The following is a 17,921-nucleotide window of genomic DNA, read 5'->3' as shown; positions in this document are numbered from 1 at the left end:
CTGCTGCTGCTGCGCCACCGGAGCACAATTTTTTTTTCTTATCCTGAAGCAAAGTTCTTAACCTGAAACACTATTTCTGGGTTAGCGGATTCTGTAATCTGAAGTGTATGTAACCTGAAGTGTACGTAACCGGAGGTACCACTGTACTGGCACTGGCCTACTCAATCAAGAACAGTGTATGGGTGGTGGTCCAAAGGGTGGTGGTCCAAGAAGGAGTATTTTGCCTTGCTTGCATATGCAGGGGTTGCATACACAGGAGTTGTCAAACATTTGGGGGGCCTTAAAATTGCAGATAAAGAGACTAGACCACAGAATGGTGACGGCATGCCACTCCATTAATGGGTTTAAAAAGTACCCAAATCAACCACTGCTGCACTCACTCTCAGAGAACCTATCTGCATCTCTCCTCTGTTCAGAACATATGGAAAGATGGATGTCCAGTCCTTCCTATCTATGAAATATGAGCATGTTCAAGGCAACATGTTCAGTGCAGAAGTAGTTAAGGCAGTGCCAACAAGAAGTAAACAGGAACAGCAAACAGTGTCTTGTGAATGGTGGAGTTTGGAGGAGGCATAGGATACCCAGGATCTTTTGCAGGCATCATAGGGGGTACTAGTGCCAGCAGGTTACCCTTGGAGTAGAGTGTCTAATGTATTTATCTATTATTATTATTATTATTATTATTATTATTATTATTATTATTATTCCTATAAAATATTACTTGCCTATCTTTCATTGCTAAATACTAAATTCTTGGGTAAACACAAATTCTTGTAACTGCCACTTTTAGATTCACTTATTTGCAATGTTCAGGCTGCCTTTTACTGAACTTGATTGAAGATGCAAATCAAAATTTCTGAGAAACTTTCATAAGAGGAATTTCACCAGAAGAAACAATCTAGCTATCAATACTCAATCTAAAAATTAAAATGCAGATAATTAAGTTATGCTAACCTGCTTTTGAGCTTTTTCTGAACGTAACAGGTTTTCAGAAATAAGACAACTTGTGAAAAACTTCAATTTTGGTGCAATTCCCTAGAAGAGAGACAATAATTGAACATCAAGCCCCAACTAGAGAGATAAAGGGTATCAAAGAAGTAAATGTCACCTACTGCAACAAACCATTCCTAATTTTAACAGTTTCCTTTGTTAATTTCAGCCTTTAATAAAGATAATTAGAAAAGACAGAACAGCAATGGTAAATGTCAAGAAGATAACATTTGCATTTCTGACAATTCAATTACTGATGATTATATTGCTTTTGTACTACAATTAAGGTCTGCCGTTTATTTCAACACATTGCTTTGTCAAAAGCATTTAAAAAGATTTTCATGGCATGTTACATATCACTAATTAAAAGTCAAGTATTGCTGTACAACCTTTACTCACATCACTTTCAAACTTTTTGATATGGACAATGGAGACATTATGATATCCTTTGTTTACACAAAACCTACATTTCCCCTATGTTTGTTTGCCACATCTTAATGCTGGACAAAGGAAAACAAATTATAACAAACTCTTTTTACTTTTCCAAAAGTAAAGAGCCTGCCCCACCAGCAGTGAGGGCAACATCATGGTTATAAAAGAGAATATCAGGCAATGCCTGTCAACCAGAATGACAAGCTGCAGATTTTTGCATTTTCCTCCCTGTAGCAGGCAGAGGGTGTAGTCACTAGAAGAAATATGTGCCACAAGGAATACAGGGGAACTAGCATAGGATTTGCCATTTGTGGGGAAAATGTTTCCTCCCATTCCATTCCTGTTATTTGTGTCCAGTCTTAATCCTCACCCTATATTGTGTCCTTGCCCTAACTAGACTTACTGCAGGCAACTTGCACTGATACCATGTGAAACGAATTGCACCAAATGACCCCATATGAAGAAATGGGTGTTAACCTGGAATTTTGTAGCACAAAATAGGAATCTGCTGAACTAATAAAAATGTTTGCTAAAAGCAGCCATTCACCACAGGATCTGTAGGTAGCCAATGAAATGCCATTTTTAAAAAGATACAATAAAGTGAAATCTATGTAATTATAGATCTGTCAAGATATATTTTGTTCCAAGTACAGTAATGGAAATAATTGCAAAAGGTAGGAATGGCACAGAGAAAAACAAGTTTTGTTAAGCAGCAGCAGCAGCTTGGCTTCTATAATAGGAGTCATTCCTCACTATTATGGGAAGTTTATACTGGTTCAGACTACTTATTCATCTAGCTCAGTATTGTCCACTCCTTAGTGTTTAGGTGGGTTTTAAAAATATTTTTGTTCAGGATTGCTTTTAATTAGTGTGTTGAATATAGTCTTATATACTGCTATGGCTTGCTGTGGTACATTGACTGAAATGTTGACATAACTGTGATTATGTTGTTATTTTATACGGTTTTAAATACATTTCAACATTGTAAGCTGTCATGGGAAAATACTGTCTTTCGAATGGCAGCCAATAAATTTATTAGATAAACAAATAAAATATTTGACCAACAGAAGCTTTCCAGGGTCTTGGGCAGAGGGATTTTCTATACTGAGAACCTTTTAACTGGAGATACCAGATGAATCTAAAGCATGCATTCTGCAACTGAACTATGATTCCTTCACAGAAGACCATTCTTGTTTATAGCATGTGGTGGCAATAGTCAAAAGCATATCACCCAACCAAGTCGCATAGCAACAAAATGTCAGAAAAATTCAATTCAAATAAGCAAGAGGAAGTGTATGCTCTGTGAAACAAAATGTACTGCATAGAACAGTACAAATGGATCAGGCCTTAATTCAGCGCATCTCTTAAACAAATATCCCCAAAGCCTGGACACTGAATCATATATTGTGATAATGTGGATCTTAAATAATCCACATTGTATATGGAGCATATAAAAGTATTGAGCAATATTTCAGAGCAAAGAACAATTTCACCACTTACTGTAAAACCAAAGGCCTTCTTCATTAAAATTTCACGAACTGACCCTCGTTGTCCAGTGATTGATTTAGGAGCAGGGAAAAGGAAATCTCTTGTATTTTCCTCATAAGTGGCTAGAATTTCTCCAACTGAAAATAATAGTTATACATATGATGGGGGGGGGGGGCAGATATCACCTGCTTTCTCTTTTTTATCAAATATAGGCAAGCCAGACTGTATACAAAAAGGATAGCCCAATTGAAGTTAAGCATTTTTGAATCCTACTAATTTCAATAGAAGAATTAAATACAGACCTATTTTTTCCAACTAAAACCAATGGGTTATATTCAACTTTATATTCAACCCACTGAAATCAATGGATTATCAAGTTCTGCCTTCAATAGGTCTACTCCCAATATGATTGACATGGGAAATTATCCTAAAGACCAGGTAAGCAATTCTACTAGTTGATAATGGCATTTTAAAAAGCAGATCAGAGCCATCAGGAAGAAGCAAAAAATATAAATCTAAACTGATTTTTTAAAATCCATTTAAGAAAGCTCCCTGTTTAAAATTTATGGTCTCAAATTTTAACACACCAGCAAAAAAGAGCACCTTGTCAAAACAATCCAGAGCAAAAGTGATAGAAGGTTATGTTGTGTATTGAACATAATTGGTTATTAGCAATGTCTGTGCCTGAGAAGGAATGTTGCTTGTAAGTAGATACTGAAAAATAAGATTAATTCCCAGTGCATGATTGGATAATTACATAAATAGACAACAGCTGCATGATTGGCAGTTCAGTTATCTATGTAAAATTTATTTTTATCAGTTTAAACAACCTTACAACTACAAAAGACTATCAAGAATTTAAAATACGATACAAAATTCCATAATAAATCAAGTTTGAAACAATCTTTCAATTAAAAGTGCCAATAAAAATAACCCAGATGCAGCAGAATGACACCTCAGACATCTGAAAATGGAAGCGACTCCTGTTTGTCAACCACAGGCTCCTAGTCTGCTAACTGAATTCTACTAGAGGCAGAAGGGCGAGGAGATTTTCAGTGGTCCCTTTTTCAATCTCTACCCCCCCCCCCTGCACCAGGTCCCGCAAGAGAATCCTCCATCCACCTGGACATAGAGGGCTGCACCCCATGGGAACATTTAGATATTGGGTTCCACTGAAAATATTCTGGATCCAACCAAATGTAAACTAGTGATTGCCCTAAAAAATTTAGCCCACCAACAAAACAGACTTTTGAAGGAGAAAAGCTTTTATAGCCTTCCTGAAACCCTGGAGAGTATTAGCCATAGGGATCTTATGAGGGAGAACATTACACTCTGCTCCCCCTTGGCCACGTGCCAAGGCTCAGGTGGTCAAGACACTCAGTATGGAGATTCATCAGACATTTTACAAAAGTGGTTTAGAAAGGCAGTTTCTAGTATATCTGTGGACTAAAATATAAATGCACCTGTGTAGGCTCTGCACATGAGGAAACTGTAGAGTGAAAATCATAGAATGATAGAGTTGCAACTATCCTATATGGGGATCAAACCTGCAACCTTGGCGTTATCAGCACTACGCTCCAACTGAGCTATCATATGGACAAACACAGAGAGGTAGCAGGGAAGAGGCCATCATCTTCCCTGGTGTAAGGATAGTGTGCATTGTGATTCTATGCAACAGTGGAAGATCCACAGCTAAGGAAGGTTTATTACGCTGACTCTGAATAGTTGAGAACTATGCTGTTTGCAACCTGAGAAGCAGAGTCCTCTGCAATATGTTAGGCATTCATGAAAATTTCTCTAAAAAGCTCCATAATTCATGAATTTATCAATACCTGGAGGAACAGTTTGTATTAATTCAAGTACTGTTGTGTCACCTAGAAAAAAGAGGAAAACTATAGTCAGAAGTTGTTTTGAGATGCAAATGAAAAGCTTTACACCAATTTAACTTTCTCTAACCTGAACAGAGAAGGTTTGCACAATTTTGATGAGGCAATGATTAGCAGAGATGGATAGTGGACACATTAAGGGGGAAATAGTAGTGAAGATACTAGTTTTTAGCTTGTAAGAGCTGATGGGTTGACTGCTCTGACACTTAATATACTTTTAGAGCTTATCATACATCAGATAATCCAGATACATATGGTACAACAGCTGCTTCCTGAGGTTGTTTAAGTGAAATCTTTATTCCTGCCATTTTGGAGGGGTAACAGGAAGAATGCCCTTTGCTGGTTGTTCAGTTGGCTGCTGTTTTCCACCAGTTAGACAGTACTGAAGCAGACACTGGACATGCACTACCTGAAGAAATAACATATGTAGATGTCATGGTACACGGCAGACAGTCAAAACCTCTTGCACCCCTAAGACTAATATTTGAGACACTGTGGCAGTATAACACCCTTGAAGTGTGAAGGCAGGCTCAAATCCTCTGGTGTTCTGATTACAATATGTTTTGCTATCATAAGCATATGGCATAGATAATTTCCATATTTAGTGACATGTAATTCATAAAGTTGACACCTGCTCAATTAAAGGTAAAGGACCCCTGGACAGTTAAGTCCAGTCAAAAGCGACTATGGGGTTGCGGCGCTCATCTTGCTTTTCAGGCTCAGGGAGCCGGCGTTTGTCCACAGACAGCTTTCTGGGTCATGTGGCCAGCATGACTAAACTGTTGGCACAACAGGGCACCGTGTCGCGTGCCAGAGCGCACGGAAATCCTACTGCAGCAGTACCTATGTCTCTACTTGCACTGGTGTGCTTTTGAACTGCTAGGTTGGCAGGGACAGAGCTACCAAGTAGCAGTATTAAATTGCAGCCTTCAAGTCAAGATTTAGCCTAAATCTTTCTCCCTTGTTTATTTAACATACCCCACCTTTCTTCAGTCATGGATAGCTCAGTTGGTTAGAGTGTGGTGCTGATAACACCAAGGTTGCAGGTTTGATCCCCGTATGGCAGAGCTCTTCAACCTTTTCATGTTGGTGACACCCTTTTTAAACATGCATCAGTTCGTGACACAATAATTCAGTTCTATTAGCAAACCGGAGGTTAAACTAACCCCTTCCCAACCCCGGAAGGAGCATGGAGAATGTTCACACGGCACACCTACACACTGCAGCCGATACACTAACAGGTCCCGACACACAGTTTGGAAAGCTCTGCCATATGGGATTGCATATTCCTGCATTGCAGGGGGTTGATATAGATGATCCTCCGGATCCCTTCCTACTCTACAATTCTAAGATTCTATGAAACTTAATGAAGCATACATGGGTTTCCTAGGTGGTCTTGGCCCAGGTGTGGGTCAGACCACGATCTGCACCACAGCTTCATCAAAATGACCATTTTATATTTCCCCAGAACTAAAAGATAACCTGAGCTTTTGTTAACTTGCTTTCTTGTATTGTCTTTAATCTCTTTGCTATCCTATTTTCACTCTCTTTCTCTCTCATATTCAATAGTGACTAGTAATATTTTGTGTTTTTCGGGGGAGGGGGCAGAGATTAGACTTATGACAAATCTCTGCAAGTGTGATAATGAGCAAAGGTTCACTGAATTTTAAAATTACAAAAGCACCAGTTATTCAAAAGATTATCAAAAATATTCCCAACTGAATACATAGCAATCCATAATTAAACTAATTCTATGGGTTTTCATCTAAAACTTAGTGAGATATTCATCTAAAACTTAGTGAGATATTCCAATGAACACAAACACATTCTCATCTTAACTTAGGGTGTTTTTTGTTTCCTTGGCACACCTTACTTTGAAACTTTCTTTTATTTATTTTTTGAGAAAGTGAAGGTGACTTTATAGTATATTGCAACTGTCATTTTCTCATCATTCATAAAAAACCATACAGTGGTACTTCGGGTTACATATGCTTCAGGTTACATACACTTCAGGTTACAGTCTCCGCTAACCCAGAAATAGTACCTCGGGTTAAGAACTTTGCTTCAGGATGAGAACAGAAATCGTGCTCCGGCAGTGCGGCGGCAGCAGGAGGCCCCATTAGCTAAAGTGGTGTTTCAGGTTAAGAATAGTTTCAGGTTAAGAACGGACCTCCGGAACGAATTAAGTACTTAGCCTGAGGTACCACTGTATTCTGGCTTTTTTCCTAATCTCCCATTGGCTTTTCATACTCTACACTTTAAAGTAATTTCGTGCAAAGAATATAATAGAGATAAAAAGTTTTTTAAAACCTACGTTCAAATAGTTCAACAAGGTCTCCTGGGTCAACTACATCAGTATATACCTAAAATGAAAATTTAAGAAAATGAAATGGAACAAGTTGGCCTCAGCTATAACAAGGACATAGAATATGGCCACCATAATTTTAAAAGGAAAGGAAAAGGAAAACTGCACTCATTTCTTTCAAAGAGAAAGCAAAAACCAAGATTCATAATTTGGCACAGAGACAAAAGTTTTTCCACAGAAATAACCCATTTTCTTCTCTGATTTTTGCCCTTTCCAGTATTACTTTAGTCATATATTCAACCATAAATAACAGGAATGTAAATCTGTGTTGCTTTCAACACAATGGAAAAGCCCACTGCTTACTACCAAATGGGAGCTGGTATTCTTTATTGGTTACTTTATTAGGCACTTACTAATGAAGAGTAATGAGAGTATCAACTCACTTTTAGAGTGCATGATAAGATACACTTGTGAGAACTGACTGAAAGTGGTGTTAATTCTAGCAAGCTGGGCTGTATGGGCTACAAAGACCCGTGTGGGCGGGTGGTGCCATAAGCCATGACACTGTACAACCTCATGAGTCTGAAAAACTGCCTGTGAATAGCTACCTTCACTGAACAGCAAACAGGCCAGGAGACTATGGATAATGCAAGACTGGGAAGGACTCACATATGCACCCTACAACAGAGTTGTGAACTTGCAGCTCTTCTGATGTTCGACTACAACTCTCATCATCCCTGGTCACTTGGTCATGCTAGCTGGCAATGTTGGAAGTTGCACCTCAAGAACATGTAGGGGTCACACTCCTGCCCTACAACCATTCTTGAATCAACTTATTAACTGTAAAATACGCAGTTTCCAACCTAAATATCAATTAACACTTGAACACAGGAACTGAGTTCCCATGTGGGTGGGCTTCCCTGTTGACTTCAGTGTGAAGTCAGACATGTATGAATAACAGGAAACTGTGCACAGGGCTAACAATAAACAATTAAGGCAGAGAGGAAACCTTTGTTCATGCGACTGTTTGTACATTGCATTTTCCATCCATGTAAGTAGTGCTTAGATCAAAATGCCAGTAATGCACTGAATGTCATACCCAGGACACGGTGAACATTTACCTTTTCAAATATCAGTTTTTCATTAAATAGAAGGGGAAATATTGCACGAACAGACGATGTCTTCTTATATTGTCCTAGAATGCGGGCACTGATGTAAAGGTCATCTTTGGCTTTCAGGGTAACTCCCGGACATGTTATCTGGAAGATCAATGTTCAATTATGTCACAAAATTTGTATAGCTACTTGATGCCAACATGGGGTTGCTGCTAAAAAAACTGCATCCCTATACTGAATTCTCTGTCTGCTCCTGCTCAGCATCTTTGGCTGCAGCTGCCACAGGCAAGGAAATGAAGCATATCATAATGTCACAACATTAAGTATTTCTACACAAACTTCTATCGATATGCTAATGCAGTAATTTCATATAGTTTTGTTTCAATTAAAAAAGAAAGAAAAACATGTTACAGGAGAGGGGGGAAACTAGATATGGCAATGCCATTTTCAGGAGCAGCCTTGTATCAAAGAGTGCAGTCTGTATTGAATTTTTAGTTCAAGCTAGGAGAAAAATGAAACCAATATTGAAATGCGTGTTTATTTATTATTTACATTTATAGATCACCCTTCATCCAATAGGATCCCAGGGCAATGAACACACAAGATAAAACAATAAAACAATTTCAGCATAATTAAAGCATCACATTACACCAATACAACAGCTCAGCAGCTGCATTAGAATTATCAATTCCACTCACAGACCTTTCAAATGACTGGGTGAAAAGAAGTGTTTTAAGCAGTTTTCTAAAAGTCATCAATTATGGGGGGGGGGTCAAGATGGGGACAGCTGTATGCCCGGCGGGGGGTGGAAGTTCCACCAGCAGATTGCCACCACAAAGAAGGCTGTGGATCCCCCCTAAGGTAAAGGTAAAGGTACCCCTGCCCGTACGGGCCAGTCTTGACAGACTCTGGGGTTGTGCGCCCATCTCACTCAAGAGGCCGGGGGCCAGCGCTGTCCAGAGACACTTCCGGGTCACGTGGCCAGCGTGACATCGCTGCTCTGGCGAGCCAGAGCTGCACACGGAAATGCCGTTTACCTTCCCGCTAGAAAGCGGTCCCTATTTATCTACTTGCACTCGGGGGTGCTTTCGAACTGCTAGGTTGGCAGGCGCTGGGACCGAGCAGCGGGAGCGCACCCCGCCACGGGGATTCGAACCGCCGACCTTTCGATCGGCAAGCCCTAGGCGCTGAGGCTTTTACCCACAGCGCCACCCGCGTCCCTCCTGCATCACTGTAAAAAGGCCCTTTCAACCAGTGAAACTGCAAGATCCTACACTACCAAATTGCAGAACTCAACTTGACAGATATGTGTGAGATGTTCCATCAAGTAATTGGGCCCTAACCTATTTAGGGCTCTACACATTAGAGTCAAGACCTTGAATTAGGCTGACCGGCAGAAAGGGAGCTGGTACTACAGTGTTAAATGATTGTTTATCCACAAACAACTCCCAACCCATGCAGTCACATTTTGTGCTGGCTGCAGCTTCCACACTGTCCTCAGAGGAAGTCCCACATATAGCATATTACAGTGGTTCAAATGGCATCGTATCAGAGCACAGGTCACTGTGGCCAGCCTATCCCTGACACTCCTAAGGACTGAAGCCACCTGGGCCTGAAGTTAGTACCTGCTGCTTCAGGTAGAAAGAGACTCCATCTAGAACTGGTTCTCCCCCCAGTTCTCAGAAATGAAAACCATTATTGTTGGGCTTGAAGGGGGAAAGTCCCCCAGGATCATGGAGGCATCTGACATGGGGCATCCCAACATTTATCTGGGGATTCAGGGTCATATAAACTTTACTTTGGAGTTCAGAGAAAGATGAACTCCCCCTTTTTTCTCGTGTTCCAAACTTTCCAGCAAATAAAGAACAGGAAACAAGTAACCATCTTCATGAACAAAGTTACAGCTTGTGGTTTGTCTGGAGTGAGACACATGCCTAGGTTTGAACAGCACACTAAGTCAAACCATGGCTTAGCTCACAGCAGTACAACCGGGCTGGAGGACAGGAGAAAGAGCAAAGCAACCATGATCTTTTCTCTGGGGACCTGCACATTCACACTAAGCCATGATTTGCCCAAGCCTTACATGCAAAACTTGTCGCTCCTGCAAGCTGATTAATTGCATTCAGCACCAGATGTGCCCAACTCACATTCCACACAGGGATTGGTGCAGAGTTTGCGAAAAAGGCAAAACGTTGGCGTCTAATTGGTCAGGAGGAAATGGAGAGGAGGAGATTTAATCTAACGGTTACTGAAGCATTTCAGGAAGTTTGGGGTGGGGAGGGGAGAAGAGGCAAAATGAAGTTTCCAGATGTACTCGAGAACGTCAGTCAGTAGAAAGGGGGAAAGAAAAAGTTGGATGGGGCAGGATTTTAGAAACAGATCAAATAGAACCACGTTTTCTGATTGGGCAGCTTTGCTTGTAACAAAACCATCAGCGGCAGCAAGTGGGTCACAGACCAGGCACATCAGTCTTAACAAGGATTCATGCACCGGGTCCACCACCCTCCCGATTTCCGCCAACACCGTTAGGAGGAATTAAAAAACCCCTGCCAGGATTAGATCAAGAGTGCGCCCCCATCTCGCCCCACCCTCATTATTGGGGGGAGGCTTTTTATTTCGTTTTAAAGCAAGAGTGTTAAAACCTGAAGGCGAAAAAGCAGCCCCACAAAGGAAGAAAACTTTGAAGGCTCCCCCCAAATCGCTTCCTCCAGGTCTCTCGCGTAGACACCGAGGCGCCCCCTCCGCCCTGGCATCTTGGCCCCCATTCCCTGCCCACTTTCCCCTCTCGCATCCCCCCGTGTCCCACCCAGAGGCCACCATCTTGCCCCCGCCGCGCGCGCTTAACCCTTTCCCCGCCGCCTAGTTCGCCTCACCGAGCGGATCTGCAGCTCCAGAACGCAGAGGAAGCCCTTGCTTGGCGACATTATGGGGAAGGAAGAGGAGGGCGGCGGCAAAGGCGGCCTCACTGTCCCACCCGCCGGGTGGGGAGGCACGGGGTGGAGAGGTCGGAGAAGGGGACCTTTCGGTCCCCCCACAGGACGTGCTGCACAACTAGGCCCCGCCCGCCCGCCCTGGAGGGACTCGGTAACTATGGCAGCCGGAACGCTAACGGGGCCCCTGAGGGTGGGGAGGGGGCGTGGCTAACGGAACCCTCGCTGCTTTGAAAAGCAAAGAGGAATTTTGAAAAGGAAAATATAATTAATTCAGAGCCCCCGGCGACCGTCACTTCCGGTTCCGATTGCAGCGCTTGGCTTCCTCCATGTAGGCGGCGAGAGTGGGGAAGGAAAGAGGGATTTTATTATTTTTAAGGAAAAGCTCCCATGGTAGATGTGTGTGACAAGGGAAATTCGAAACACATGTATTTCATTGATGGCGACGTTTTGAATCTATTATCTGCCTTCTAAACGTGTGTTCTTGTAACTGTCTTGGGACTTTTGGGTGATGGAAGGATTGTAAATACCCGAAGTAAACAAAGGCCGAGATTGATCAGTTTATTGGGTTCCCCTACATAGAAGCGCTTTAAAACGTTTTGCGTAATGAATCTTCAGTAGGGCCTGTGCAGAACCTTTTTTAAAAAAACCTGAGGTGGACCAGAAAATTGTGCCTAATCCCGTGGCTAACCTGCGGCTTCTAAACCAACTCCCATCTTGCCCATCCAGCACAGTCCATGGCCAGCAACGTCTACAGGGCTGTCCTGTAGCCCCCTCTGTTTTACTTCTTTATTTTATTTTTTGAACAAAATTAGTATACAACTTGCTTGTAATAAAACCTCTAAGTGGACTACAGGAATATAAAATAAAAGTACTAAAATTAATGATTATAAACCCAGTTAAAAGCAGGGATTAAAAATCATGAAAGAGATGGAGTTCCGGTGGGATGTCAATAAATAAATAAGCTTGCAGACCTCACAAAAACTGCCCCTCACCGGTCGTTAATCAAATCTATCCGCTGAGTTATGCAGACCTGCGTTACAAACAGCTGGCACTCTTGCTGTGTGGCAGATGCTGAGGTAGAGGCGCTACATATGCAGGAAGAAATCTCTTGGAGTTGGCACAACACTTTGGGCTTTTAATTATCAAAGTAATTATTCCGTCTCCGAATATGAATTTTCAAGGTATCCTACACTCACAATAGATAAATTATATTTTAAAAGGTCATAAAATACAACCAGGAAACAAGGAAGATACCAGGAAAAAATTTACTAATACAATCTCTTAATTGTAGAGTTGGAAGGGATCTCAAGGATCTCATTTCCAACAATCTAGTCCAAACTCTTGCAATGCAGGAATCTCAGCTAAAGCATCCATGACAGATGGCCATCCAACCTCTGCTTGTCACATTTTAGTGCCTTTGAATCGCAACTGCAAAGACCTTTCCCCAGATTGCTCACCTAGCCTTGGGGCAGTAGTACCCAAGAGCCTCAGATTATTACCTTAACAGTCTAAACAGGTTGGTGTGGGAGCAGGGAGTCATTTGGGTGGATTAACAGCTGTATTTGGGGCAACTGAAGTTTCTTTGAAGTATCAGAGGCATCCCTACATACAACACACTGGAGCAAACTAATTTGGATGTTGTCTGGGATAACTTGCCAAGGGGTCAGGGTTGATGTTGGCACCTGGTGCCTTGGATGCTTATTGGTAATTGAGAGAGGTAGCTCTAAACTGCACCCTTAAGCTGCAAACTGGATCCTTTAGGGGAATTGGACTCCAACTCCCAATATCTCATCATTGGCTGGGATTGATGGGAGTAGAAGATCAAAAACATCTGGAGGACCAATAGTTCCTTAACCGTGGTTTAGGGGAAGTCACCTCACAGGTCAGGTAAGCACAAAATATGATGTGTACCTTACTATACTGACATGGTAGCAATTGTGTGGCCCAGGTCGAGCCCTCTATTTCCCATTACCCATTAGCATTCTCATGAAAACTGCTTACTGCACTAGTTGAAACAGAAATGCTTCACTATTTTCAAATGAAGCAGCCTCTGGTGCCCAAAACACCTTTTATATAAGAAGTAAGTTGTCGACATTTCTTCTCCCACACATGTCCATGCATTTCTTTTACACCTATGCTTTGTGTGCCACTACTGTGTAATATCTGGCAATGGTGGCTGCTGAAAGCCTCAATATTGCTGCTGCCTGTTCCTCACTACCTTGCACTGAGTTTGAGCTCCATTCTGTTTATTCATATCTTGCAAATAAACTGTGCTCTTACGTTCCATCAAGTGGCTAAATCAGCTTTCCCCCAAACCAAAGTCCTCCAGATGTTTGGACTACAACTCCCCATCACTGAACTAGGACCTGGGGGACCAGCGTTCAAATCCCCCTTTGGTCATGAAGGTCACTTGGACTAGTGACCTTGGACCAGTGACTGCCTTTCAGCCTAACCTACCACACCGGATTGTTGTGAGAATTATATGAGGAAGGGGAGAACCACCACTGTGAGCTTGGAGAAGAAGGTGGGATATAAATACAATAAATAAACAAATAACAAATTAACATTCTTGACCGTTGGCAATGCTGGCTTATGAGAGTTGTACTCCAACGCATCTGGAGGTTGAGGAAGGCTAGTCTAAATAATAAGAAATGCAGCAGTGGAGAATACGTTGGTTATTGTGCCCTACATACTGCTGTCTTTACTAATAGTGAATATTGCACTCAATGAGATTTAGCTGAGCGCTGATCATCCACTACATCCTACATTTTGAATTATTTGTATAATCCAACCTTCCTCAACTTGATACTCTCCAGAGGTTTTGGACAACTGCCATCATCCCTGACCATTGGCCATGCTGGGGCTGCTGCTAGATAGGAGTCCAACAACAACTGGAGGGCATCAGGTTGTGGAAGCCTGATGTAAGCAAAAATGTGCATATCAATTTTCCGTCGATGCTGGTACAAAAGTGAAAAATTATTCCTGCCCGTTTAAACTCCATGTTTGCCTGTTTACTTGTAGTTTAGTACATTTCTTTGTAAGTGCTAAAGCCCTCAACAGAAAGCAAAAATCTATGAGACTTGATGGACCATTTGTCTTATCTTGGATGGCATTTCATCTGTTCATCCCTGATTAATTAATTACCGGATTAATAGTACATTTCACAGTAACCAAACTGCAATTTGTACAAATTTGTTTAGTCAAGGGAAGAAGCCAAAAACATTAAAATGAAACAATCCAACAAAGACAGGCAGAATGTTATAAGAAAAGAGATTATAACTAGCTCTAGTGGGAGCAAAATGAATCACATTATCAAAGCGTAATGAAACAGGGAAGGTAGAATGATAGATTATAGATGAGATTAGAGGACGGAGATTACCTAAGGGTTTTAGAAGAATTCACAAACTGTATTTTTACACAATCTTTTTGCTTTAGCACAAAAGGAAAGAACTCATGTTTTAGAATACACTGATATTCTTTGTTCAGATAGAGACCATGTTCACTTTGTTTTCCACATTTGCATATTATCTTATACATTCATCACCCGGCTGAAGGGACATCAGCCCCCCATACTGGACTATGTATATCTTAAAACTGTTTTGAGCAGCAGTCCATGCACATATTTTCACTTCATAAATGCTTCAGGTTCAGCAGAGTGTCTTCAGACCGTGAGGGTGATTTATATTATAAAGCAATCCAGATGTGGCTCTCCAGATGTTATTGGACTCCAATTCCAAGAAGCCCTTACCTTTGGCCATAGTGACTGCAGCTGATGGGAATTATAGTTCAGCAAAACCCAGAGGTCCACAGGTTCCCCTTATCTGTTGTAAAGCATTGAAGCCATAAACATGAGACATGAATGTGTGTTGGCTGGGTAATCACACATACTGTGTGAATTAATGAAAAACACAGTTACTCAGCCATTATCACTCATTTGCACTATCTGTCATCTATTTACTGCATTTACATAATATAGTATAATGGAGAAGGGGAGGGAAAGAGACAAAAGCATTCAATATTTTGATCATCACATATCTGGAAATTTGAGTCCTATTTATATTCAGATGAAGGTTCTTGGAGGACAGACAGTAAATTGAAACTAACAGAAGATTCATCACAATATGACATTTCCCTGTAATTTTTCAGTGGTTCCTCGTTAAGTGAGCCAGGCAAGGCAAAATCAAGACACCACCAATGAAAGTTCAATCACTGAGATTGAGCTGTCGCTTCCTATGGTTGCATATTGGTTTTGCCACTTGGAATGCATTTGTGAGTTTATGGAACAATATCAGGGAAATGTCACCTCATGATATTACAGTATTTCCCTCTAAAAGTAGAGTATATGAACTTATCAGATAACCAGTTTTTTTTTGCAATGGGGGTTCTGCTCTGCATAGGCAAAAGCATTCCTGGATTGACTTTATACTTGCCAAATGCTCAACCTTATGATGGGTAATGTGTCTCTGGATTTTATTATATATAATTGTCATCTGTACAGACTCGCCACAAAGACATATTCCAGCCTATTGCAGGACCCTTGTTAGAGAACTCAATCACATGTGTCAAGAATATTGAACCTATTTTAATACTTTTCCTTTTCCCCATAGACATAGCAGCTTTTCACTTGCATGCAAAAAAGTAAAGAGGTGAACCCAGGGACACACCATTAGGATGTGGTCCCCCTGTTAAATTGGGGGTCATAAAACGCTGATTGGCAGGCTTAATTTGGCCCAGCAGAGGCCCTAATTTAGCCTGCAAACTATTTTTACCAAAACATGCTTAGTAGCCTCACTCCACCACATGTGGGGCAGGTACAGTGGAATGATCAGGAGCCTACAGTGAGCTCCCAATGGTCCCTTTGCAAGAGGGGCTCCATGTCAGTGCTAATCAGCTGATCAGCTCCAACAGAGAGACGCACATGGATCAGCTGCACTAGTGAGTTCCTGCTTGGGAATTCCCCAGTGCAATTGAGAGAGCTCTGTTTTGAAGCAATTTGCATTGAAAGTGCTTGCTACATCAGAAACTCTGCAAAGAAAAAAAATATCAATTTCAGCAAACGTTTTCAAAGCAAACCACACGAATGGAGCATGCCTCTTTGAAGGCACGCTCCCCCTGCCAATCAGCTTTCAAACGTGCATACTCCATTAGTGCAAAGCAGTTTTCTTGCTATGATGTGGGGGGTGGGGAAGCTCCATTTAAAGTTACCCACAATGGGAGTCCTGTGGCACCTTGGAAACGAACAGGTTTATTCTGAAGTGAGCTCTAGTCCACCATAATATATCTGCTTGCCCTTATGACACCACAGATCTCTTTTTTGTAGTCTTGTTATTATGTTAGTGTCTCTTCATCATACCTATTGGTAGACTGGTCCAATGAGACATGGACTTTAGTATACATAGTTTCAAATGCATTTTAAGACCAGCTTTGGGGTGGGGAATGAATGAAGGTACTGGGTTGAAAATATTACAATGAAATTACAGAGAGGCCCAGTTCTCATGGGACAGAGCTCCCTTGATGGCAGCAAATGGTGGATCCAGACAAGGCTAAGCAGTGGGGAGCCTCTGCTGCATACAGCCCCTTCCAGTATGGCAGACTGAGGGTTTGGACTGGTGTGCCTGGGCACTGAATATACACTGAGTATAAAAAGAAGAAAGTGTGGGAGATTTAAGCAGTCAAACCTAACAATGCATATATGCTAGCTGGTATATGAAGGGGTTAAGGACCACGGGTCTTCTAATTGAAAGAGTATGCTCAGTTAGGTCACGCCCCCTTTTCTCCTAAAAAGGAGGAAGTAAAGACTGTTTCCTGTTCCTTCCTTCTCCCCTCCCTTCACTGTGTACCATGCAGGTGGGTGTGTCTCGTCTTGGTTCCTAACCTCAGGCACATTGTTGTAGTTCTTCCCAAGTATTTTACCTGCATTATTTTATTGCTGCTGCAGAAGGAAAATGCATGCCTGAGACCTGGAAACTGTAAGTATTTTAAACTTTGTTGGTATGTGGTTTGTTTATTGAAAAGGGCATAAACAGGGGGTTAGCTGCTTCACACAGCTGAACGGAATAAGTAAGGTTTAATAACCTGTATTCCTACACTTCACTAAACTGCTTAATGATGGGAATTAAATTCTGCTGTGGGCTTTCTCTCACCAGAGAAATTGCAAAGCCCTGTATTTTGAAAACCGGGATCAGCCGTTTTCCTTTGTGTTCATCCACACACGTGGGTCTCTAGTGTTTTAAATATAACTAATATATCCTCTTACCAATTTCCATATCAGGAAGGTGGGGGGAGAAGTGGGTTAAAAAAACAACAGTGAAGCAATGCAAAAGACAGTAGTAGGTGTGCTACAGTACTATGTAGAGCAGAACACAAATGAATATGGAGTCCAAGCATATGAGTAAGATTCAATCAGTGTGTGAGAGAGACCCATTTCCAGCTAGAAAGAGCGAGATCAATAATGTATACAAACGCCTAAATAGGGGAAATTACTTTCTGCAGTCAGCTAGAGACCAGATACTATAATATCAAATTTGCTTATTAATTCCAATTCAGCAGCTTCATGTTGAAGCGGGGGGGGGGGGGGGGGCAGATAGGGAAAATGTTGGAGAAAAGTGATTATAAGGTCTGCTACAAATGTCCAGGAAAGTTGGACTTCACTTATTCCTGAGTGTTTCTATTTTAAATGCCTTTGACCTATGTTATCAATGGGAACTTGGCCCAACCTATATCAGGGATTGGAACCTGTTGGCAGGTCCTAACTCCCACCAGCGCCAGACAA

General features: G+C 41.6%; 1 protein-coding gene and 1 long non-coding RNA gene across 5 annotated transcripts in view; one reads left to right on the top strand and one right to left on the bottom strand.

Annotated features, from left to right (window-relative positions):
- Positions 1 to 11,307, bottom strand: part of SPATA6 (spermatogenesis associated 6) — a 38,898-nt gene extending 27,591 nt beyond the window's left edge. The window contains exons 1-6 of one of the 4 annotated variants that reach the window (XM_028733540.2): positions 11,090 to 11,306; positions 8,223 to 8,360; positions 7,111 to 7,159; positions 4,743 to 4,784; positions 2,923 to 3,047; positions 955 to 1,035 (exon numbers count right to left, since the gene is read on the bottom strand). In XM_028733540.2, the coding sequence (XP_028589373.2) occupies positions 955 to 1,035; positions 2,923 to 3,047; positions 4,743 to 4,784; positions 7,111 to 7,159; positions 8,223 to 8,360; positions 11,090 to 11,140 (486 nt within the window). In that variant the 5' untranslated portion in view covers positions 11,141 to 11,306. Of the gene's footprint in view, positions 1 to 954; positions 1,036 to 2,922; positions 3,048 to 4,742; positions 4,785 to 7,110; positions 7,160 to 8,222; positions 8,361 to 11,089 lie in introns of all 4 variants that reach the window. The other 3 variants (XM_028733544.2, XM_028733543.2, XM_028733542.2) reach the window with 3 other exon arrangements.
- A 5,029-nt stretch (positions 11,308 to 16,336) lies between these two features.
- Positions 16,337 to 17,921, top strand: part of LOC144327798 (uncharacterized) — a 66,781-nt gene continuing 65,196 nt past the window's right edge. Inside the window, exon 1 of the long non-coding RNA XR_013392937.1 lies at positions 16,337 to 17,118. This is a non-coding gene — a long non-coding RNA (uncharacterized LOC144327798). The remainder of the gene's footprint in view (positions 17,119 to 17,921) is intronic.

This window comes from Podarcis muralis, chromosome 5 (assembly GCF_964188315.1).
Source record: "Podarcis muralis chromosome 5, rPodMur119.hap1.1, whole genome shotgun sequence".
Classification (NCBI taxonomy): Eukaryota; Metazoa; Chordata; class Lepidosauria; order Squamata; family Lacertidae; genus Podarcis; species Podarcis muralis.
The sequence above is the reverse complement of the archived record's forward strand: the minus strand, read 5'-3'. Positions and strand labels throughout refer to the sequence as shown.